Source organism: Crocodylus siamensis, chromosome 10 (genome assembly GCF_052110815.1).
Source record: "Crocodylus siamensis isolate JL-2025a chromosome 10, ASM5211081v1, whole genome shotgun sequence".
NCBI lineage: Eukaryota > Metazoa > Chordata > Crocodylia > Crocodylidae > Crocodylus > Crocodylus siamensis.
The window spans coordinates 46,298,833-46,324,492 of NC_143404.1; the positions used below are offsets into that span (position 1 = coordinate 46,298,833).

Consider the following 25,660-nt stretch of genomic DNA (forward strand, 5'->3'; position numbering starts at 1 on the left):
CCTGCTTTGTTCTTTTGAATATGCTTATTTTTTATGCAGAATAGAAAAAATCAATTCGTAAGTAAAATTGCTTGAATCTAGTGAACAACTTTGGGCAGATGCAGGCCAGGTTTATAATTAGGATGTACAGAATCCGCTCATATTGAACAATGTTCTTTAATCTGTTAACTTTTCCAACTCTGAATCAGTATGACTGTTTCAAAAGAGGCTTGAGAAAATGATGTTCACAGTGAGAAATCCCTCCAAACTATAAACCCCAAATTAAAAATGTGCAGAGATATATCTATGCAAAAGAAGGAAAATGTTCATCTTGAGCTGATATACAATAGTACAAAAAGTCCATTAACTATTATTTATATCCTACTAACTCTTCTTTTCTTCTCAACACCAGATACTCATGTGCAAGCTAACTATTTGGGACTGTTGTACAAGGGCAACATTTCTTCTTCCGTTCCTCTTGCTCATTTAATGCCAATAGCTAATTTGGTTGCTGGGACCCTGCTTGTGTGCACTTTTTCCAAACCAGATAAAACCCTACAAGGAACAGTCCTGCCCTGACCAGTGGGACTTCCTACCCAACATTTCAACTCCATTCATCATGATTCAGCCTCCATCCCTCCCTCCTGTCCAACTTCCCCTGGTCAATACTGTATTAGTACTTTGTGAGAACCAGTGGCAGAAGCAGCCCATGCTCAGCTGGTGCTGCTTCACTTCCAGTTGGTTCTTCTCATGTCTTAACAACTTGCTCTTTCTCCCTGTAGTGTTGCCACTGCCTACTGACACTTCTATTATCTTTCTTTTGCCATACATCAGGACTGCGCAGTTCTTAGTTGTCAGGGCCTCCAGCATTTTATACTGTTAAGCATGGTGTCAGCATTAAACAGGTTCATTAACTACATTTTGTTAACAAATATAAATCTCTCTTCCTGATATCTTACTAGTCCTTTAAACTATAGAGACTTGGAAAGCAAAAAAAAAGGGTTTTGTTTTTTTTTAAGCAATCAAAGTCCCTCCAATATCCATGGTTAGATCCTGGCTGTGTCCTAGTGTTCTTCCTTTGATTATTGCACAGTACTTTTTTCCTCTTGCTTGGTTCCATTTTACCCCTTCATTGCCCAGGGCTTTTTAACAGAAACGTATAATCTATTTGACAAACCTCCTCCCCTAGTGACACAGCTGCTTTGCTTGTAGTTTCATCTTTTCAAACCTGCAAGTGTGCAAGAGCTTATTAAAACAGACTTCTTTATACAGTTTACAAAGTGAGGAGAAGGTAGGCAGCCTGAAGCTCACCATCATAGCAACACTCTCCTTTTACTAAACATACTTCTGAGAAGGCTTATTTAACAGAAACAAACATAATGAAAATATGCCTTAGCTGGATGTTTAGACAGTTGAGTTTGAAAAGTGTATGGAATTTGTAGATCCAGTGAGGACGCTTTGCTCCGGTTTTGCAGGTGCTCAAGTCCTTAGGAGTAGAACTTAGATTTATGACTAAAAAACAAAGGTTCCCAGGTAGTTACTTACAGAAGGTTCTGATGCATTGTTCATTTTTAAACGTATCCTTAAACACAGTGGATTATCCTCCCATTAAAGGATGAGGTGATCAGCGCTAAATTTTATCTCGTCCTTTTTAACCTTGTGCAGTAGGAGAGCAGCGGAAGAGAAAAAACAAAATATACAGGATATGACCCAGCTACCAGACAGCATATAATAACAACAATGGTTGAAGTGCTGTGTGGGGTGTAGTTTGGATAGGCAAAGTACAGAACAGCATCTTTGTGGTCCGTAATATTTCAAATGGGTGTGGGCACAAAGTCTTGAATGCAGTGGAATTTTCCATCCTGTCTATGGGACCAGAGAGCAGGTATGGGTTTCTTAAAGGGGATGCCCAGAATACGTGGTCTTCCTGTTTCCAGGGAATCCCATGTTTGGATGGATGGAAAAATCAGAAGCACTGCTGCATCTGAATTCTAAAACTATTAGCTGCTGCAGAATCTTGTCTTTGCACTTTGGTCTCTGTGCTTTTTCCCCATTGTTTTTGGGGAAATGAGCTATCTATTTGTGTCAAGCCAAGAATAAAACAGAATCTCAGTGGTCAAGATTCTCTTAAATGAAGTAAATCTTGTTTCCTGATAATATTACAGTTCAGGTCAGTTCAACATAGTTCTTCCCACCCCATCTTGGCTGTAGTGCACAAATGTCCATTTCACTATTTCACTGTGTCTTGGTTAAATAGTTTAAATTTGTTGTCTTTGAGTGTAAAGTTAGCACGTGTCATCATAAAGTTTTGATGTGTGGCAGCTCAATGGCAAAAGCTGTGCTATAAACATGTTCAATCCGTGTCCCATAGGCATTGTTTGGGAAATAACACAGCTCTCGTAAATGTTTCTAAAAGAGATTTCATCATCGTCCGATGAAACCATTGCAGCCAACATTCCCGTTCAAGAAATGTTACAGAAGTTTGATGGGTATGTAGAGAAGCAGGGATTAGCAGTGACTTTTGATTGGGATTATGGAAGAAAGCCTGCTGGAAGTCTAACAGATTAAGATGGGTGGGTAAAATACTTCACGTGGGCAGTATTGAGCTCACCAATTGATTCCATCTGCCTGCTACTGCATCTAGCAAAAGGGAAAAAAAACTATACATATTGTATCTCGCATTGCAGCAGTGCTAGTGCCAGCGGCATTTGCCAATGGGGGAGCAAGGAATAGGGCCACCCATAAGACTAGCCCTGGGAAGCTGCCATTACTTGCAGGGAGCCCTATGCCTACCTGTAGCCTAGCCAGAGGAGTTGCCTGCGCATCCTGGATGTCTGCAGCCAGTATGCCCTATTGGGATGCGCTGCCACTGGTGCTACCTGAGCTCACCCCCACTAGCATGTAGATCATGCGAGTTCCCTCAGCTGGCTGGATGAGCTGGGGCTAGGGCTGGGGCCGGGCCAATGAGTCTGGGGGAGATACACCAGGTACTAGACAGGAGCCCTTGGCTGGTGCTGTCAGTGACTGGCTCCCCCCCCAGCAGCCGGTGGGGGCTGAGCTAGGGTTGGAGCTGCTCCCCGGAAGCATTCCCTGCAATGGAGTCGGCTTCTCCCACCTGAGTTTTCCTGAGTTCTTAGTTTTTCTTTAACTTGTATGATTATCTAAAATTTGTTAAAATGATATCTTCTGAAAGTTTCTAACTGCTTTGTACTATAAAAGTCACAATAATTTTTAAGTATAGCTGTTGTTAAATGCTATTAGTTTTGTGTGCAGCCTTCAACAGCTCACCAAAATTCATTAAGTGGCCCTCCAGTCCAAATAATTGCCCACCACTAGATTAACATCTCAAATATAGGTAATGACATTAAGCTGATATTCAGAATAGCCAGGCCATCAAGCACACCTACTTCCTGTAAAAGGATGCTGCAGGAGCGGATGCAGAACTGCCCTCTGTGGGGTACTTTCCTGAAACTTGTAGATCAGGAAATGAAAAGCACTGTAACTTGAATATGCATCTTAAACTAACTGTGTTATTCTGCCTCCCAGCAACACTATGCTTGACCCGTTCTATGTGATTTTTGGATGTCTGGTAGCCACTATGACTTGCACTGAGTTTGAATATATTTGGGGGGCAAGATCCTTTTCTACTTAGTGGGTGTCTTAAGTAGAAGTAGGCACCTGTATGTGTGTCTATTCCACCTGAAAATCTATTAATGTATCTACTTTTGTAACATGCCATAATCTTACCCTCAGCCTGAATCAGTAAAAAAAAAAAAAAAAAAGAAAGAAAGAAAGAAAGAAAAGACCCAAGGAAGAAAAAGACTTTTTGTATTCACAGGTTTTCAGAGGCTAAAGCAAGGAGTAGGATCATACTCAGGTGTATAAGTCCATGTACATACCTAATACATGGAATAGAATCTGGTCCTGGGTATCTCCTCTCCCTCATACGTGCTGTAGAGTGGCGAGAGACTATTAAAATCATGTCATCAATGAGGCTACACGCGTTTCTAAACTGTTAAGTGTGGGAGCTGATTGTTTTTTCTGTCCTGGATGGGAGAAATGCTGTTCTGTATCACTATCTAAATAAGTCTCATTTTAGCTCAATTTTCTGCTCTCAGACTGAATGAAATCCACATTTTCAGTCTGGTTTAAGCCATCAATCCCAGTAAAAAGATTAATTTAGGGTAAAAATCAGAAATTTTAGGAAGGCACAGATCATTAATGGTAAGCCTTTAAAATCTAATGATGCTGTTTGTTTTGTCATTATATGCCATGAAAATAAGCTACTGGGGTGCTTGTACATGTGGTGGGGGTTTAGTCTGCTAAACTGAAATGGTGGGTTTTTAACTGTGACAATTAAAAACTGACCATTTCAGTGTAGAAGCTTCTGTCACTGTTATGGCAAGGGGCCCGATCATTTGTGTGGGGGTTTTTTGCAAAGCCTGCCTGCCTCTTCCATGGCTGGGGAAGGGGGAAGCTGCCAGTGGGCTGAGTGGCGCCTGAGCTGCAGGGCATGGCAGCAGTGACCCCCAGGGCCTTTCAGGCAGGCTGCTAGTGGGTCGGGGGCTGCCCCAGCTCAGGGAGCAGTTGGATTGGGCTGGGTGCTGCCTCCAAGCTGGGGCAGCCCCCAGCCCACCAGCAGGCCGCCTGAGAAGCCTTGGGGGAGCCCCACCTCTGCAGAGGGAGCAACCAGGGTCCCTGCAGCTCCCCTCCCAGCCACAGAAAGGCTCTGCGGAGAGAGAGAGAAAAAAAAGGTGTGGGGAGGGGGGGAGGGCTAGGCCCATCACGCCTTTTTTTTTTTCTTCAGAGTCTGCCCGCCCGAGCTGCTGGCGGGCTGAGCACCCCCTGAGCTGCAGGGGGCCCTGGTTCTTCCCTCCCCAGCAGTGGCAGCACCCCCAGGGCCACTCAGGCAAGCTGCTAGCAGGCCGGAGGCTGCCCCAGCTCAGAGGTAACACCTGCCGATCCAACTCTTTCTCATGCCCGCAGGAGCTTCCAACTCTTTCTCATGTCCGCAGGAGCTTCGAGCGCCACATGCACTGTCCTCACTGCCTTCCCACCACCAGGCTTGCTTTCTCCTGAGGCAGTGTGGGGAAGCAGCAGGAGGGCATCTGGTGTGCTTTTGGCTAGAGAAGGTGACGGGGATGGTGCATGGCACACTGGAAACCCAGGCGGGCTCAGAAAACAGTTGGATCTGGCAAGTGCTGCCTCTGAGCTGGGGTAGCCCCCAGCCCAGTAGCTACATGCCCAGGCAGCCCTGGGGGGCATCACTGCTGCAGAGGAAAGGACTACGGACCCCTGTAGCTCAGGGGCCGCTCAGCCTGCCAGCAGCTAGCACAGGCAGGCTCAGACAGAAAAAAAAAAAAGCAGCAAGGGGCCTGATTTTATTTTTTTTTATTTTTTTTCCCCTGTGGAATAAATAAATAAATGCATGTTCTGAGCTGCCAGCAGACCCTGAGCTGCAGGGGGCCCTGGTGCAGTGGCAGTGCAGTGCCCTCCAAGGCTGTCTGGGTGGGCTGCTAGCGGACTGGGGGCTGCCCCAGCTCAGAGGTAGTGCCTAGCCCGATCCAACTGTTCCCCAAACCCAAGCTTGGGCAGCCCTCTTGGCCTACTAGCAACCCACCTGGGCAGCCCCAAGGGGCACTGCTGCTACAGAGGGAAGGACCAAGGGCTCCCGCAGCTCAGGGGCCATTTAGCCCCCTGGCAGCTCACTTCCCACCCCCATCTCCCCCAGCCACGGGAGGCGGGGTGGGGGATCGGGCCTCTCTCCACTTCTGCCTTCATCCCACCTCAAAATGTAATTTTGAGACCAGATTTGCTCTTAATGGAATTTTGACAGTATATTTGTCATGTCCTGCAAATGGTTTGGAAACGGAACCAAAACTCAAAGAAATAATACAATGGTGCCCAGCCTCTGGTCCATGGGCCAAATGCGGCTTGCAGAATCTTGGAAAATCTGGCCCACGGGGCTCCCTGTGGATCAGGAAATTTGGCAGCAGGAGTAGTGGCCATTAATACAGCCACCCTCCCCATACCACCAAATTTCCCAAACCCCAAGTCCTGCGTGACTGGTCAGAGCCAGGCTATCCCCCCATCTCCCTCCCTCCCTGTGAGACCACGTTGGTGCCATTCTGTGCACCCCCCCCCCCCCTTTCCCTGCAGGGTCAAACCACACTCCCTTTTCTCTGCAGGGTGGATTGGGGTTGAGTTGCCCTCCCTTGCACTCTGCATGGCTGGCTGGTGCCCACCGTACCTTCCCTGGGCACCCCACTGGGACCACCAGCTGGATCTGGCCTGCAGACAAACTCTGCACTGTCCATCCAGTCTGCAGAGGGGGTGGGGATTGAGCACCACTGCTGTAATATGACACATAGTGAGAAATTTTATATCTCATTTAATACCCCGTACATGGCTACAGGAAAGGGTTTTATAAGAAAGGGGTGAAGAAAGTAAGGCAATGAGAGGATCTTCTGGAGTATGAGTTCAGGTGAGCTCTGGTGTTGGAGGTAAAAGTAGGAGAATGAAACCATTTGCCACCTGGTGGACATCCATGTGACATTATCATTGGTAAATACTGAGGTATATGGATACCTACCTAGAGCAGGGCAGCCAATTTACAGCAAATAGTATGAGTTGAATTCAGTTTCTTTTCTGTGCATGTATAATTTTCAGTAATTAATCTTTTTCATTTATTCAGATATTCTGTGCAGACATATATCATCACCTTTATAGCTTGCAGACAGTTGGGAGCAAGTGTTGGACTGTTAGAATTAGAATTGTGTATTTCTGTTTCCTGGTTGGATGAGTGAAAAATCTTAGAATAAGGTCTTTGGTATGAACACTTGGTTACAAAATCAAAATTTGCTCTACATTATATTTAGTAATGTTAGCTTAATTTGCTCAGCTTTTTTCTAAACAATCGTGGTAGTCATCTTGTTTGCTTGATCATATGCAGAAAATGAACATGAGAGGACCCAGACATATGAAGTTTAAATTTGTTTAAAATTTTGAATGAACCCCTGTGAAGAAGTTTACTGGATATTATTCTGTCCATTTGGTAATTTTTCTGGACTCACCTCGGAGAATTAATAGGATATCACTATTAGGAAATGGGATTTGCATCAACTAAAACACAAGCCTGCTGTTATGCAAATAATTTAAGACCACAGATTCGGTTTTATTTTTAATTTTGAGCAATCCTAGCTGCTTTCAAGTGGCCAGGATTTCTTGGTGTTTTGAAAACGTTGATTTTCAATGTGCAACCACCTCTATTCACTCTTAACGTCTCTCTTGTCATTCAAATAGGAAAAATACTAGGAATGCAAAAACCATTTGTTACCTTACTGGCCCTGATGATTTTCCATAAGGAAAATAAACAAGCCAACTATTTCACGGCCCATTGAGGGGCGGGGATGAAGCAGGTGCTTGTGACTTAACAGAGTGGATTTCGGGCTGTGGTATTAGTGCCAAATGCTTTGTATGGAAGGCCTCTGCCAGATGATTTGTTCTGTTTTTATAAACTAGCATCTTTGCTGCCATAAGTTGCAAAATGTCAGGTTTTGCCATTAGAGTTGTTTACTGCCAGTTGATATGTATAAAAGAAAAAAAATGACCTTGTTATGTAGTATTTGTGTGTGTTATGCAGCAGTAAAAGATTAAGATTTCCATATTAAGTCCCTTCCAGTAGCTTCCATCTCCGATGGGGGGAAGGATTTGAGCGTAGATTTGGGAAGCAGGAATTAGAGTTCTAATTCAGAGGCGGACACTGCCTCCCTTTAGACAGGTCTTAAACCCAAGTTATTTCTGCCAGCTTAAAAGGAACTTTCTGCCTACTGCTAAGCTTAACAAAGCACCTTTCCTGTTGCCCAATGCTTTGAAAACAAAGAAGAGCTGTACAAGTAATCTTGATGAGACTTTTCTAAATGACCAGTCCCAGAAGTCCAGCTGGATTTTTTTCCTGCTATTGCATCCTTACTGGTAGTAAAGATTGTGCAATCAGGAGTTTGTTGGCAGTTCTATCAAAGTCACCCTACAGCGTTGGTTTTCGACCTTTTTCAATTTACAGATCCCCTTGGAAATTTCAAATGGAGTTGTGGACCCCTCTGAATTGTAAGTGTGGGTAGTCGCATACTTTTGATTGATCAGAGTCATCTTTTGTAGACTCCTTAGACATAGTCTGCAGACCTCCAGAGGTCCATAGACCACAGGTTGAAAACCACTGCTCTACAGGGCTAATAGAAGTTAGAGGATTGTCCTTTGGCAGTGACGAATGAATGACAAGCATACATAGGCCGTTTTTTACCATAGCACCTCCCTAAAGTAAGGGTTTTTTGAGGTTTCTTAAGCAGTAGATTATTTGTTACATGCAAACAAAGACTGCATTATCCTTGTGTGAAAAGTGAAATGGCCTTTTCTTGTTACTTACTCTGGAAGTTCGAAAATGCCTTTTATTTCGTTATCTCTTGGCCAGGCAGTGTTTGAAGGCAGTTAGTCAACTTCAGCAGTGAAGAAAGCATCCAGGAGCTAGGAATCTTTTTTTTTTTTTTCAAACCACAAAGAATCAAAACTTTTTGGTCAACATTTCAAGGGACATTTTAGTCTCTTGCTTTTGAGCTGTGCTGAATTCCAGCCTATGCCAAGTACTGAAGGTTGAAACATGTTTAACTGCTAAGCTCTCCTCCAGGCTTTTGGCACCCTTGCTGAAAAAGCAGGTGGTCTGAAGTGATGGTTCCCTTTAGGTTCTCACACGCTGCACACAACACATAGACGTAAAAGACAACTGTCAGTTCCTTCCTTCCCTTGTTCCATTCCTTTGCACCATCCCCCCCATCAAGAAAAAAAGTCAGGACACAGATGGATGTGTTGGAAACCTGTCAACATTTTTACAAAGGGCATGCTAGAACATAGTCACAACTCATTAGTAAGCTAATCAAATGAGACCGGTATCAGTTTCAGGAGCAGAAAGTGGTCAGTATGTTTTTGAGGGGGAATAATTTAGATTGTGTCATCTCATGTTACTCATTTTGAGTTGCAAATGTATGAATGAACTACATGCTGGTGTCACCAGCAGATCAACAATAAGCATCCATGCTCTCTGGTAACATGCTGATGATTTTAGGAGTCCTTTGTGAAGCAGTCACGTGTGGGTCTAGTCTTTACTGCACAAAAACATGTTTTAAATCGATATGGTTTTCATAAAAATAATGTATGGATCATTTTTATCTTGATGTAACCTAAGGGTTCAGTAGCCTATGGCTTGAGGAGCAATTTTAATCTGGCCCACAAAGGCCAGAGATCAGTGGTGATTCAGCTGGAAGCTTCTGCAGTAGTGGGCGGAATTTGCACACAGGGTGGCTGGACAGCAGTGAGGTGCTAGTGTTTGGGTCAGAAGTGCAGGCCTGCCACAGAGCATGCAGCATTATTTCAGCCTGCTGCTTGTAAAGGTTGCCGACCCCTGATGTAGTCAGTTTTATGATCATCCTTGTAGTCTCCCCACTTGGGGTTGACAAAGCCCAGAAACAAGAGCTTTAAAAAGGTCTCCTTTACTCATCTGTTAAAACCCAAGCTCTTTCTTTCCAGCAGCAGCTGATGGCATCAGAGGCACTACAGCAGTATATATGATGCCACCTGTCTCACACTGGGTGGGGTAATGCCCCAGAGCTAAACGTGTGACCTCGAGTTTTAACAAGGTTAGGCGCAAAAGTTACTTATTTTCAGCTGCTGTTTTTCTTTTTTACTGTGAGCCCTATTTCCCAAAGCAGCTCAGTGCCTTCAGAGCATGAAATTGATTGAGTTTCAGTGGGATGTGTGCTTCTGAAAATCCCACCCTGCACACATGTGCAGCGTGCAAGTGGCAGTCCCTTGGGGCTGCCAGGCAAAATTCTTTCCTTTTAAAAAGCCAACCAACTAGAAAACATGGCTGGTCAGATTGTATTGCATCAAATTCCAGTGTCCTCCATCCGAATAGAGCATCCTTTGAATGTCAAAGGCAATGCCTTCATTAAAACTTATTAATATGTTATGGTCTGTTTCTTATGATACAAGCAGGATGTAGCATCTGAGAACCTGCTGGTACAGTCCCATGCTGTTTGTCTCTTCTCACCCTCCAAAGATTATATATGCTATGTTCAGTGGAATGTTTAGATTAGGAAGGGTTTTCTTTGAATTTCATGGAGCCTGAAAGCCTTTTTTTCTCTCCCAACAGTTGCTAACGAGAAGAGGTTGCCAGTGATGCCTGGATCCCCTGTGGAAGTGAAGATACAGTCAAGATCCTCTCCTCCCAGCATGCCACCTCTGCCACCTGTGAACCCAGGAGGCCCTCGGCCAGTGTCCTTCACCCCTACAGCATGTAAGAGCTTTGTGATTTTAGCAATCTGGTGTTGAGAAACTGCTTTTCCCTTAGGATTTTCAGTAGGACTCTTAATCTCAGCAAGATGAACACGTAGTTTGTGAAAGTCACTGCTTGTATTTCAGTTGTTTTCCAGAGCCTATGTCCAGTGTTGAGAGTTGGCAAGGCACTAGAGAGGCAGTGACTACGAGGGAAATTTCTATTGTGTGACTAGGTAGATCACCCACTCCTTCCCTCTGCCAGTGCAGAATTGTTCCCTGCAGCACATTGGCTTAAATGTGGAAGTGCTTTGTCCAAGTGAACTTGAAATAAGCAGAGAACTAGGGCTCGCTTGTCCACCCTGAATCTCCTCTTTCCATCTTTACTATTTATACTTTTCTCTCAAATGTAGAGTAATTTTAATGATCCTTCCCAGCCATAATTTCAGTCCTTTTGCATCCCTGTTCTGTTCAGTTGTTCTTCACTATCCTTCCAGTTTTTCTATCTTTTTTCCTACAGCAGTGCCTACTGTTTCAGATGCAATAGCACCAGCAAAATATAGACAATGCTTTCTCCTTGTTTACCTCATTTATGAAGCTTCAGAAAACTATGACTTTTTCCCTCATGTTGCAAACTCATATCAGTTTACCATTCACCATCTCTCCAAGGCCTTTTTTTGAGCACCATGACTTTCCAGTTCTCTTCCTTCCATTTAGTAGGTATGTTAAGAATTATGCTTCCCCAGATGCACTTGTGATTACACTCCTTTTCTGCCCATGCATCTCATCTCTCCAGGCAACTTTGTAAGATGTCACTGTTCTAACAGATGCCTACATCCCCCTCACAATTCAGTGTCATCTCTGAATTTCACAGATTAACATTTTAATCTTCATTTTGGAGCATTTAATGAAATATTCAGCAACTGTGGCTTTAAGATTAGGCCCAGGGCTAACCCTCCACACACTTCTCCCTGACCTCAATATGTTGATTTTTTTTTTATGCCCGTATTGTGTAAGGGCTTTCAGTCCTACCAGTATACTTCAGACCAATATATATGAATGTCTTGAGAGAGGATGTGACACACAGTATCGAATGCTTTAGTAGGTTGCATCTTCAACATAGATTACCTTTGATTTTAAGAGAACTGTGCTGAAGTAGGTGTGGCAAAGTTTAATTCATTCAAAATCAGGGCCCCTTTGTGACTGATATTGTACAGGGTACAGATGGATGTAATTGTATTGATACTGAAGGATACTGATATGAACTATTACCCAGCAGTTGCTTGCATGATTTTGCAGCGATACAAGTATAGCAAAATTAACCCTGCTTCATGCAAGGTCAAAGTTAGGGTAATTTCACTATTTTATATTGCTGCAGGATCATACAAACGCATGTTAGATCATAACAGCTGATGCATGCTCCTGGGGAGGCGCTCCCCCTCCTCTTTTAAAGGGGCTAAACAGTATGTTTGTCTGTACCCACAGGCAACACAGCACCCTGTCCTAAAATGCTTACAATCAAAACCGGATAGACAGTTGTGCAGAAAAACCTTCCATGATGGTAGACAGCAGGGCAGTGACAGGTAGGGAAAATAAACTTGGATCTCTTGACACTTAGTCTAGCAGCTAGTTGGTAGACCCTGCTGTTTCCCTTTTAAATCCTTTATGGCAGGTTTAACTTCTCCCATAGAATGCAGATCACCTAATCTGGTTTCTTTGATTGTGTTCAGAATATAGAATATTTCCTTTATAGAACACAAAGTACTTTATTTTTAAATGCTTAGGGCTTCCTTATGCATAATACTGACACAAAATCACAAGCCCATTTTTCACTTTCATTTGCAGGTCACCTTTAAAACAGAAGCCCTGTATGTTGTCATTAATCCAATCCTCTCTCTTTTTATAAACAGATACCTTATCTCTAGAACTTCAGCCATCACCATCTCCTCCCCACACCCATAAAGCCCTTTCACCACTCTGGTTAGCCTGAACCAGCTCTGCTGTTTTCTGCCCTTTATCTTTCCTTTGAATCTGTAACAGACTCTGGTTATCTGTGCTTGTCTTCCCCGTCTCCACTGCTGCTACAGGTGCATGGAGCTTTTATAACCTCAGATCTCTGAACAGCTTTTGAGCAGTTTAACTGCTCTGATCCCTCCCTTCCCATCCTTTGAAAAGGTTCCATTAATGTAGTCTTTTGAAAGATGTGAGGATTCTATGTTGTTATCACTAATCTGCCATTGTTTGTAAACTTTGAGTTGCACAAACCATTTTTACCTGCTGTTTTTCTCTTTACTGTTTGGTAAATGTTATTCAGTTCCCATGCAAATGAAGTGTTCACAAACATTTTTCTTGAATGGCTATCTCCATTTTAGTCATATTTTCCTGCCCAGTATCTACTCATCAGCATGCTAGGTGGTAGCACCACTCTGGGAATCATGTCTGCATGTCTCCTCCAAACAGCATCCTTTAAAAATACAGTAATTGAGTATTTTTATACTGCTTGGAGACTAAAACTTCATTAAGTATGTGGCCAATGTTCTTTCTAACTGCAGTGCATATCTGTGTGCACAAGAAATCTGGGATTGAATAAAACTCTTTTTATTACCTGTTTCATAGTTTCTAGGGTCGGAAGGGACCTGAGTAGATCATCTAGTCCGACCCCCTGCCATGGCAGGAAAGAGTACTGGGGTCAAACGACCCCAGCAAGGTGTTCATCTAGCCTCCTTGTAAAGACCCCCAGGGTAGGAGCCAGCACCACTTCTCTTGGAAGTTGGTTCCAGACCCTAGCCGCCCTGACTGTGAAGTCGAGCCTGCTGATGTCTGGTCTGAACCTCCCCTCTGCCAGATTGTGACCATTATTCCTGGTCACTCCTGGCAGTGCTCGGGGGAACAAGGACTTTCCCAGTGCCTGCTGGTCCCCACCCCCCGACTAGTTTGTAACAGGCCACTAGACCCCCCTCAGCCTTCTCTTTTGGAAGCTGAACAGGTTCAGGTCCCGTCGCCTCTCCTCGTAGGGCCTGCCCTGCTGCCCCCTGATCATGCGAGTGGCCTCCTCTGGACCCTCTCCATGCTGTCCACATCCCTCTTGAAGTGTGGCACCCAGAACTGGACGCAGTACTCCAGCTGCGGCCTGATCAGTGTCGCATAGAGGGGGAGGATCACCTCCTTGGACCTGCTCAAGATGCATCTGTGGATGCACGACAAGGTGCGGTTGGCCTTCCTGACCGCGTCCCCACACTGCCGGCCCATGTTCATCTTGGCATCAGTGATGACTCCAAGATCCTTTTCTGCCTTTGTACTGACAAGAAGGGAGTTCCCCTGCCTGTAGGTATGGTGCCGGTTGTTCCTCCCCTGGTGCGTCACTTTGCACTTGTCAGTGTTGAATCCCATCCTGTTCTTGTCCACCCACCCTTGTAACGTGTCTAGGTCCGATTGTAGCCTATTCCTCCCTTCCAGTGTGCCCACATCCCCCCACATCTTAGTGTCATCTGTGAATTAGAACAGGGTGCTTTTTACCCCCTCGTCCAAGTCGCTGATGAAGATGTTGAACAGTGCTGGCCCGAGGACCGAGCCCTGGGGGACCCCACTGCCCACATCCCTCCAGGTTGAATATGACCCGTCCATCACCGCTCTCTGGGCGCGGCCCTCCAGCCAGTTGGCGACCCAAATGACTGTGTGGGTGTTGACACCACAGCCCCCAGTTTTTTAATGAGAACAGGATGAGAGACAGTGTCGAAGGCCTCCCGAAAGTCCAGGAAGACTACATACACTACTACCCCTGCATCTAAGGATTTGGTGACCTGGTCACGTACTTCTCCCCCCTCCTCTAAATCATTTGGGCCTAAATCATTCATGTCTATTATCAAAGCTTCCTGGATGAGACCCGAGATTGCACAGTTTCTGTATTGGTATTTTTAATTATGTCCCGTATTGAGTTCCTAAATTTTGGTCACTGTAGTCTCATTTAAGCAAAAGGATTTTGAACCAGATAGCCAATGTTGTTGACATTAGCAAAACTAATCCCCTGGGAATGGCCTGGTTCTGATTCTGTAGTGGGGTGTTTTTCTACCCAGCTGTTTACAGTTGTCTAAAGTTATACCTAATGCAGGGGTCAGCACTCTTTTTGGGCAGTGCCAAAAACATCTGTAACTTTGGCTGTACAATGTTGGCGCGCCAGGGGCACCACAAGAGTCCTGACAGCGTAGCTCCAGCCCCTTTCCTGCCATCTGCCTCGATGTATGTGTGCACCTGCCACTAGCAACAAGCTGGGCTGGGGCTCCGCAGACCCCAGTACAGCCACTTGCAGCCTCCCGGCTGCCTGCCACAGTTGACCCAGGCTCTGGGCAGGCCGCTGTTGCCTTCCACAGAGCCTAGACTCCTCACAGCCATGGAGACTACGTGCAGCCAAAATTGAGACTCCCTGCACTTGAGGGGGCTCTTGGTCCCGGCTGCACTCCACATGTGGGGTAGAGCCACGACTGAGGGTGATCTTGGGTGCAGGGGTTCTTGATCCCAGCTGCATGTGGCACATCCATGACTGGGCATCTCCCAGCCACAAGGGTGCATGGAGCATCCTGCAGCATAGAGATTGCAACTGCTGCAATCTCCCAGCCACTACCTGAAGTGCCCCTGCACTCCTGTGCCTGGTAGACCACATTGGCTGTGATTTCCCAGCTCTGGGTGTGCATTGTGCTCCCCCTTGGCTGGGAAACTGCATCAGCTGCATTGTCAAGCAATAACTTTATATTTAATTAGACTTTTTTAAGGTGCAGTAGTTAATTTGAACTGTAGCCTGTCTAAATTTATTGTGCAATTAACAAGGTAATTGGGGAATAGATAGAACTGTAGAGGGGGGCTAATATACGTATTAACCCTACCCTACCCCACCTTTCTAAGAGCTAGCCCAATTAGTGGAGCAGCAGACATCTATTTAGAAAGATTTTCTTTTAAACCTTATATTTAGCAATGACTTCACATCTTTAGCATCTAAGCAAGTTCTTACCTATTCTCTTAGTTCAGTGGTTCGCAGCCAGGGTGTTATGAGACCCTTTCAGGGGTGCTGCAGGGTGCCACGCAATGCTAGAACTGTTAGGTGTTCAAACATGATTCATAACACAGACCCGGAGACTTCAAACAGGAATCCATTGTGTTAAAAACATTCTGCCTTGATGTAGTATTTCTCAGTTCTTTGCAACAAAGAATTTCTCTATTATTTTTCTGTAGTCAAAAACTGAGTGAAAAATAAGAGCTGGCATTTCAAAGGGTGCCTCAAAACCTAAAAAGATTGAGAACCACTATCTTAGTTTCAGTAAGATTTAGATGACAAAAACATTTTAAAAAAGACTGACCAGTGTACATTTAAAATCCTCTACAGCTGTTCTGGCCTGCAGAATGCTACAGCTAATCTGCAAGAGGCTGAGCATGTGAAGTTCCATATCCAAGTAGTACAGTCCAAGCTAGTCTGCTTTTAAACAAAAAAGGAAAAAAAATGCACCTATGTGCCATTCAGCAAATCTGTATTTGTATCTTCTTTGAGTTTACCAGCAGGAAACTGTGTGCTTTCATGATGACTCGGAGAAATGGATATAGGATTTGAGGAAACAGACCCAATATTGCCTTCTGAATATTGTATGCCATCCTCTGTTTTCTGTTCAGTGTTCACAAATTGGCATGACATTGCTGTGTGAGGTTCCAGTGCTCCAGGGATTTCAAGGTTGTGTTTAAGCCTGCCTTTCTTTAATGTTAATATATATGTGTGTAGTCTCTAAGGCAGGGGTGGGCAAAATACAGCCTGCATGCTGGATACAGCCTGACAAAAGATTTGATCCGGCCCATGGGTGGATGGCTGCCAACTCATTGGATCTGGCCTGCAGGCTGCTGGACACCCTGCCTGCTGCATGGTGCCCAGTGAATGGGACTGCTTCCATCCAGCAGCATCAGCCCTTGAGGCAGCAGCATCAACTGCGGACTTGGGCAGGGCTTCTGTCACAGTGGACAGGTGGCAGCATCAGGTATGGACACCACCAGCAGGTTCAGAAGCCCCAACAGAGCCTGCCGGTGGCATGCATAGCTGATGCTGCCCCCCTACTAACTTAGTGGAAGCTCCCACCTGGAGCCCCAACCTGGAACTTGCTGGCAGTGTCAACTATGGACCCAGGCAGGAGCTGCTGCCGTGCTGGGCAGGTGGCAGTGTCAGCTGCGACATCGACAGCAGGTTCTGTGTCAGAGCTCCAGAACCTGCTGGCTGAATCAGTAGTTGATACCACTGCCTGTCTGGCATGATGGAAGTTCCCGTCTGGGTCAACAACTAAGTGTCAGGCCTTCTGGTGAACTACAGCTCCAGCCAGGTTCTAGAGGGAGGGATAGAGAAGAAGGGTGAGGGAGAGATGGGGAGTGAAGGGAGAGGGAGACAGGGAGAGAGAGAGGGGGTGATGGATATGGCCCTCAACAGGTCCCCAAAATTCACTAAGTGGCCCTCCAGCCAAAATAATTGTCCCCCCCTGCTCTAAGATGCAAACAAGACAACTTCTTCCCTAAGTTCAAAGCCTGGCATGAGTGTTTTGATACACAGTGTGATGGCAGTAATCATTAATGCAAACATCTTGGTTTGGCTGTGCATTGCAGTGCCTAATGGTATTAACCATTCACCCCCAACACTCAATGGGGCACCATCTCCGCCCCAGAGGTTCAGCAACGCTCCTGCCTCCTCCTCCTCCTCCTCACTGACCAATCAGCAACTTCCAGCTACCTGTGGGGCCCGGCAACTCAGCAAACTAAAGCGCTTCCTTACCACCCTTCAGCAGTTCGGCAATGACATTTCCCCAGAGATTGGGGAGAAGGTGCGGACGCTCGTCCTAGCATTGGTGGTAAGTACTTTAAAAACAAAAAAAACCCCTGGAACTCAGAAATTTGTTCAAACACAAAACCTCTTTATGGCTGTAGGGGCCCCTGTTGCCTGTGCCAAAGCTTTGTTAACTCCTGGAACGTGGTAGCCAGTGTGCATGTCTGTTGCACAATGCTATTTATGTGTTTTTGGTTTTATGGGAATGCTATTTACCAAGCAAGTCTAAACTCTTTCTAATGTTTACCTTCTCTGGTAACTTCTTTGTTTTTGATGGTCTTTGTCTGGCTTCAGTAAGCTATTTGACTGTCATCTGCTTTGCCTTCAGCTACCAGCTGGGCACCACTAAATTTAATGAAATCCAAAAGAGCTTGGACTAAATTCTATCATGTGGTTCTCAGATCTTCTATAATTGGGGGGGAGACGTTCTAAGCAAAGGGTACACAGAATACATACTACAAGCTTCAAACTTCTCCGTTGTGCACCTGAGAAGTACACTCTTATTTGTTGACACTCTTCATGTCTTGTAACTAACTAGGGCATGGACAATTCATGATTTCCTGAGTGTGCCTGTTGATAGATTTAGTTCTTATCTGCTTCCAAGTAAGGTACAGAGAAGGGCACCAAGGATTATTAGTGGTATGCTGGGCTTCCGTATGAGGAGAAATTAAAGAGGCTAGGCGTATTTAGTTTAGAAAAGAGATGCTTAAGGGGAGACATAATAAGCATTTACAAAATACTAAATGGTGCAGAGAAAGTAAATGCAGATTTATTATTTACACTCTCAGTGTAAGAACTGAGGTTCACAAGATGAAACTAGTAGATGGTAAGTTTAAAACTAACAAAAGTAAGTTTTTCATATTGTGTCTCATTATTTGCAACTGTCTAGTTCAGGGTTTGTCAACCTTTTCAAATTGGTGTACCCCCAGCGGCTGGACATACGGGAGGGTTGGGGGGGCGGGCGCCTGTGTGGGATGGTGTGTGGTGGTGCTCCGTCTCCATCTGCCTGCACGTACCCCCTCGGGCCTTTTCAAGTACCTCCCTGACAACCCCTGGTCTAGTTGGTCTAAGAAAAGAGATCACCTCTACCACACTGAGTGCATTTACTTTTAGACCAACATGGCTGCAGCCTTTATCATTAAAGTATGGAACTCATTGCCACCAGCTTCTGTGGAAGCTGACATTTAGCCAGATTCAAAAATGGATTGGGCAGATTCTTGGAAGAAAGGGGCATCAGTATCTATTGAGCATGGAAGTTAGGGATATAACCTCTGAATTAGAACTTCCTGGCGCTTAAGTACTGAAGGCTACAAGTGAGAGAGGAACAGTAGGGGGAGAGGAAAAACCCTGATTGTACACGGTTCAGTCTCCCTTTAGCATCCACACCCTGCCACTGTGTGGCACAGGATACTAGGAAAGATGGATCTAGGGTCTGACCCTGTAAATGGTGATTCTTATGTTCTTATGAAAACATGCCAATTCTGCACACTATTTACTAAATACTGTTGTTGAGACCTCAGGGTCATCAAACTTAAAAATTCCTTGCTGTGGGAGACAACATGGTCTAAAGGCTGGAGTGGTGAATGAGGTATCGGGAACTTGCAAATTTAAATCCTGCCTTTGCCAATGGCTTGCTGTGTGGCCTGTGGAAAATTTGTGACTGTTTCCCTACCTCACAGGGCTGCTGATAGGATGGATTGATGGTTTTTTGCAATGGTACTGTACATAAGTGCTAGGCCTTATATATACAGACCACCATGGTATTTCTGGGAGCTCTGGAGCATGTGGTTGAATGTACATACTTCTAAAGACAGAAGAGTCTCTTCTGAGTCCTTGAGGATCTCTGGCTGCAATCTGGCTGCACAAAAAGCTTCTTCAAAGTCACTGATTCACAGAACGTCAGAAGAAATTTGATTGCAAGTGTTCAGTGAATACAGTCCATCATAACACTTTCTACTTTTTAGAAGATGAAGCAGTGCAAATGACGTGTGCTATGGCTATTTTCCCTGAGTGGCAGAACATTGCTGCCTCATATATTTTAATCCAGAAACACCAGCAAAGAAATCTGAAATAGTTCCAAGCTGCCTTAAATGTAGAATATCAGCTATAGTATATGAAAGCATATTTCATATGCATTTTGCATCTGGATTCACATATATGCTTACATTATAACAAATTGTACAAACGCTTTCAGTGGTCTGAACATCTTGGTTGTTCAGAAATGCAAGTTCAAAACCTATGGTGCTGGGGCACAAGCAAGGGTTTGATAGAGACAAATCCCAACATGCACCCAGGTGTTTGTGCAGAAGCAAAAAACAACTCCAGTGCAGACTTGTGTTTACATTTAAAACCACACAGGTGTTTGTTCACATGTAATTTTGCACATATGGAAACCAACTGAAATATGACTCTGGAAGATCAGGAAATAGATTTTATTCCAGGATTCTGTTATATCTGGTGAAATGCTGTCCAATTAGACTTTCCAATTGCTTTTTAAATGCCAGATATTGAACTGGACTGTGATGGTTCCATAGAACAGAAACACCAGCTGCCAGGAGGTGATAACTGCCACCACCTAAAATACAGTAGTGTGTGTGTTTCACCATTTGAGGACATTTTCCACAATTTATTTATATGACAGTCAAGTGATAGATCATTTACAGGGTAAGCTGCTGCTGGCTATTGTGACTAGTCAACATTATTACTGTAGTGTCCAAGAACCAACTAAAAAGGGGGACCCAGTATGCTGAATACTGAATGACTAGAGTGGCAGGCAGTTCTGCTGCCTGGGCTGTGCAGTCTAAATAGACAAAATGGAGTAGGGGCAAGTGTATAACACACTGACAGAGAACACTGTGATGCCAGCAAATGTCATGGTAAGGCTGTGGGGTGTGGATTTAGTTAGAGGGCTGGCAAGTAGGTATGAAAGGCTTGAAGAAGATGGGGTGGTGGAGGAGAGGGTAGGAGACAGGTATGGGTTGAAGCTGAAGTGAGGGACCATGAGAGGGGGCAGGGTTTTAAGTCAGCACAGGGTAGAGGGTGTCCATTCAGTCGTAAAAGATTTCCAAATACTCAAAGGTTCCTGTCTTGGCAGCTTCTGCAGCTTTTTAGACCAGCTGGAGTCTGGCTGGCTCCTTCCTGCAGTTTTACCTCAAGCCAGATGGTGAGGGAGGGGAGAAGTTAAAAGAAACCCCTTGGGTGCTAATGCCTTCAGGGTGCAGAGGGTTTCTCGTGCTCAGTCATGAATCTGGAGAAGTGCCGAAGGGAGGGGATGCCCCTGGTCAGTATTTTCCCCTTCCTTCCAGTGCAGCAGTCCCTGTTTTGGTGACTGCTGCTTCTTTCTCCTAGAATTTGTGGCTCTGAATGGCAGGATTTGATGCGGCTGATGCAAAATTTAATTTCAGGTTTCTGTGTTTTTCTTTCACACGCTGAATTTTGTTAAGGACTAAACTAGGAAGTAAATAGATTTTACTCATTTCTTTTCACAGAACTCAACAGTGACAATTGAAGAATTTCACTGCAAGCTCCAAGAAGCTACCAACTTCCCTTTACGTCCCTTTGTGATTCCATTTCTGAAGGTGATGGGTTCATATAATGTTTGGCAGCATGTATCTGCTGGGAGCCAATAAACAGAAAGCTCATCTTTCAAGTGGTAGAACAATTGTACTTAAAGTCTAAGACCGTCTGGAACAGGCGGGCAATTATTTGGGTCCAAGGGAGTTTCTGGTGAGCTGTCATAGGCCAGGTCAGCACCCCCCACCCCCGTACTCCCATTGTACAGCAACTCACTAAAACTCCCTATGGGGCTTTGAGTAAGTGGTGAGCAGTGTTTGAGGAGGGGTGAGGTGAGGATCATGGGGCAAGGTCGCAAGGCAGTCGCGGCTTGAGGCTTTGAGGATGTGTGGGGGAGGGGTGCAGTGCAGAGGAGGGGCATGGGGGTTAGGGACTACCTGGGTGCTAGATTCCAGGAGCCGGCCAGGGGTGTGGGAAGGTAGGGAGCATGTGCAGCAGAGCTTGCCCAAATGGTGTGGCCTGTGGCTGCCCCAGCAGCACTCTGCAACAGACCAGGCCCCACCCACTCCCCCCTGAGGCAGCTTTCATTAGCCCAGCCCCAGCCAGAGTACAGCTTCTGATGGGGCTGCAGCTGGCCAGGTGCTGCTTTGCTCCCTTCAGTGACTCCCTCTGCCCTTGCCACACCACTCCATGGGGAGGGGTGGGGGAACTTCAGCAGCAGGGCTCCAGTTCCAGCTCTGGCTCCCAGCTGCCTTCTACCTGTTCCACTTGGGTGGCTGCTCATCATGCCAGGCAGTTGGAGCAGGTGGAAACCAGCCAGGAGCTGGAGCCACAGCCCTGCATGTGGGGCAGGATCCACCAGGCTGAAGCTTCCTGCCCATTCAGAGTGACCCAACAGGGGCAGGAGTGGGAGGAGGAATTGCTGCTGGAGGTGAGGCAAGCAGAGCAGCAGCTGGCCAGCTGTAGTTGCTCTGCTGGAAGCTGCATACACTGGCCAGGGCCCAGAGCTGGAGAGACTGTTCTGCTCGTCTTGGCTCTATCTGTAGCTCCTCTTTCTGCTTCTGCCTCTGCTGTACCACTCCATGTGGGCAGAGGGGGGAAGCTTCAGCCAGGCGGCTCCTGCCCCAGCGGATGGGCTCCAGCTTCAGGTGTTGGCTGCCTTCCACCTGTTCCACCTGCCTGCAGGTGGCTGGTCATTGCATGGAACAGGTGGAAGGCAGCTGGGAGCTGGAGCTGGAGCTGCACAGTTGAGCCCCCTCCCCCCACACCCAATTGGCACAGCAGCAGGAGGAGCCACAGCTGGAGGTGAGGGGAACACAGCAGCCGCTGGCTGGCTGCAGCCACACCAGGAACAGCACCCCCAGAAGCTGCGCACACTGGTTGCGACCTGGGCCAGCAGATGCAGGCAGGAGTGTTGCGCACCATGGAGGCAGCCATAGGCTGGATTCAGTCAGTTGGTGGGCCAGATCTGGCCCACAGGTCATATTCTGCCCACCCCTAGTCTAGAAAATACAATAGTTGTGACCCAGTATGACCAGCATAGGTGTAAATGATAACTTGACCATGGGCATCCTGATAAGGTCTGAATTTCCAAATACCGTATTTACCCAAACGCAAGACAACTTTGAATTTAAGATGCTTTCCCAATAAGTGGATTCTATACAGAGGAATTATAAATTTGTTATAATTTTTTATGTCTGTAATGTAATTAGGCTGCAGGGGGTCGCTGAGGCAGAGGTTGAGGAGGCAGGCATAGGTAAAAGGAGACGGGATTGTGGGGGCAAGGTTCCCCCACCCCTATATCCACCTCATGGTCTTCCTCATGCTCCCTCCACCTAGCGAGCCCTTCCTCCACCAGACAAGCTTGGGACAGGGGCCCAGCTTCAACCCCAAGCCCAGGGCCAAATCTGGAGTTGAGCTGCTGCCTGTCCTGGGCCGGTATTCAAATCTGAGGTGAAGCTGTCTTTTTCACTGTGGTGTCTGGGGAAATAACTTGTCTTTGATTTGAATAAATATGGTACATGTCTCACAAGATTCATAGTTCCCTCACTGCTTATCTCCAAGTATCAGAATTTATTTCTTATTTACTCCATAGTACTTTCTGCAAATGAGTTGGACATGTTTTGACCAGAGGATATAGGAGTACCTAGAGAAGGGATCTTCTGTGGTTTTAAAGAAAGTATGGATTGTAGCAAAAAAAAATCAATAAGTGTAATTTAATTTTGAATCTTCTCTGCTTTAGAGAAGTGCTAAAGGTATAAAACCTATGCTAAATGTTTATATAGTAGTCTAGGATAGCCCAATCAATATATACTAGGGTATATATCGCAGACCACATAATAGCCCACTGTGTCTAATGATGTGTTTTAAAAAAAAACAAACCCAAAGAAACAAACAAAGCAGAGCTCAGCTGTTGACTTGATCAAGTCCCACTTTCAAATTTAAAAGTCTTCAAAATGATTAAGGTGATGAAAGCACAGAAAGATCCTTGTGTAACTTATTTTTATTAGGAAACAAATTTTAGGCCATCTCTAGGTCTCACAAGAACAGTTGTCTTTACGTAAGTATGTATTACCTCTACAAACAGTTTCAGCACCTTTCTTATGAACAGCAAGGTTAATTACTGAAGAGGTAATGCTAATTTTAAACCAGAGGTTATAGTCACAGTATCTTGACCAGTAACTTGAGTTGAACCATAGTCTAGGTTCTTGACCTTACAGTCCAAAGCTGAACTGCCTCTTGCTTTCTAGGCCAACCTTCCACTGCTGCAGAGGGAGCTGCTGCATTGTGCCCGAGCTGCCAAGCAAACACCATCCCAGTACCTGGCCCAGCATGAGCACATTCTTCTCAACACAAACACCACATCCCCAGCTGACTCCTCTGAGCTGCTGATTGAGGTGAATGGAAATGGAAAAAGACACAGTCCAGACAGGTAAAGGGAACTGTATATTCTATTCAGCTCCTCACCTGTCAACCTGTTACCAGAACAGCTTGCCCAACATAGTTCCATCCAATCTAACTAAAAAATTCTGTGCGTGGGAAGCTGCAGCTCATGAGATTTACTTTCCAGGTTGCTGTACTATTCAGGAGAATCTCTGGGAAAGTAACTTGTGGGCTGAACGTTATAGTTTCTTCTTCAGGCTGACCAGATGGCTGCTTCCTAAAGTTTTTTGTGGGGATTGGCACACACAGGGTGTGGTAGGGTGTTCTGGTGGATGTTCTGGGAGTCAGCAGAGCTTCTGCATCAAAAGTTGTTTTCAGTCTCTGTTAGTTGCATTTTGAGTCCTTGCAAAGGAAGTGTTTAGAGTTTAGAGAGCAGCAACTAAAAGTTCCTTTGAATAAATTTTAGAAAACAAAAAAATTATTGGAAACAAAAATTTCTTGCTTCAAAACCCCAGATCTTTCCATTCTTGAACTAGTCATCTTCCTGCTGACAGACACCTGCCTTTCTTGGTTTGTTTGTAGAAGAGAAGACAGTAGTTTTGAGAGAGATCCACTGCCATCTGAGCCTCCTGCCAAGCGAGTGTGCACCATTAGTCCGGCTCCTCGGCACAGTCCCGCTCTGACCCTTCCACTCATGAATGCCGCTGGACAGTTCCACCCAACCCCACCTCCTCTGCAACACTACACCTTGGAAGATATTGCAACTTCCCATCTTTACAGAGATCCCAGCAAGATGCTTGAGCACAGGGATATGCGTGACAGACACAGCGGTCTTGGTAAAAAAACAAACAAACAAAAAAATCCATTCCCCCTTTGTTTTGTAATATCTGACACATTAGGATTCTTTTGGAGTTGTCCATTATATAAAATGGCACAGCTGGGCACCATACAGTGGTGTATTTCTATTTCTACCCCTCCAAAAAAACCAAAAAGGCGTATTTTCCAGAAAGCTTTTTCTGTAAGGAAATCCATCTTTGAGGGCCTATATTTGAGATGGCCCTTTCTCACAACTGTTTGAAATACAGTGTAAGTGGAGCTGTTTGCAGCATTTCTAGTTGTGCCTTTCTAGACTGGGGACTAAGGGGAAATTTTGTATACAAGAACTGGCTCCTCAAGATGAACAAATCCAAAGTAGCAGCTAGAACTTTTATCTCCTGCAGGACAGCAAATACAGGCTCCAAATACTTTTCAGCTAGGCCAGCTCCTTTTTGCCTGGCTTTGTTTGGCAGTAAATACATTCATTTAAATTTTAACTTCTATTGTGTTGAGAAAATAAAAATATGTTGGGATGGGATTTTAAAAGCACAAAAAGGGCTCCTGTGTCATAATGTTTTGCTACCATTTGAGATATCTGCCTGACTTCTTAGACGCATTTGAAAATTCACCCTTCTGTTGTTGAAATACATTTTATTAGTAGTAGTATTTAACCTTTACACTGTGGTACTGCTCAGAGGTAACAACTAGGTTGTCTCATAAATGAACTAATCCTATCTGATCATCATTCTGGCTGTAATTCATAACAGGTTTGAATGGAGGCTATCAGGATGAACTGGTGGACCACCGTTTAACAGAGAGAGAGTGGGCTGATGAATGGAAGCATCTTGATCATGTAAGGAATGGGAGTGGAATTCTTTTGGGTATGCAACAGCCAAGCTCCTCCCCCTCTCACAGTCATAGCTGCTATGTTTTATATGATTCTGATATGAATCTGTTTCCTAAGTGGCCCATTTTTATGAATGATCTGGGCAGTGGACAGTAGATATGGCAGGCATAACCTGTTACAGAAGTTGGTGCACATATCCCACGCATTATTTACCTAGAGTCAGTAGAAAGTAAGGAGGACGTAAGTTGCCCTTCCTCACTTCCAGTTTTTTTCCTGATCTTTCTGATTCCTGTAGCTCTTATTAATTCTTCTGCAGTCTTTTCTTCTTCAGTGCACACAGAGAAAGTACCTGAAATGCCTCTTCTTATGTAATGTTTCACCATTGGGTTTGACTAACGCTCATTCTTCCCCTCTGCACTGAGCTGTCTTTCTTTCTTATGAAGTCTGTAGTGTTAGGA

At 45.2% G+C, this 25,660-nt stretch overlaps 1 protein-coding gene across 6 annotated transcripts in view; it reads left to right on the plus strand.

Moving 5' to 3' along the window:
• CBFA2T2 (CBFA2/RUNX1 partner transcriptional co-repressor 2) overlaps positions 1-25,660 on the plus strand; it is a 123,037-nt gene that overhangs the window by 82,132 nt on the left and 15,245 nt on the right. For all 6 annotated transcript variants that reach the window (XM_090064431.1, XM_090064436.1, XM_090064432.1 and 3 more), the window contains 6 exons: positions 10,181-10,324; positions 16,927-17,168; positions 20,632-20,721; positions 23,407-23,588; positions 24,122-24,375; positions 25,123-25,208. In XM_090064431.1, the coding sequence (XP_089920557.1) occupies positions 10,181-10,324; positions 16,927-17,168; positions 20,632-20,721; positions 23,407-23,588; positions 24,122-24,375; positions 25,123-25,208 (998 nt within the window). Of the gene's footprint in view, positions 1-10,180; positions 10,325-16,926; positions 17,169-20,631; positions 20,722-23,406; positions 23,589-24,121; positions 24,376-25,122; positions 25,209-25,660 lie in introns of those variants that run through there.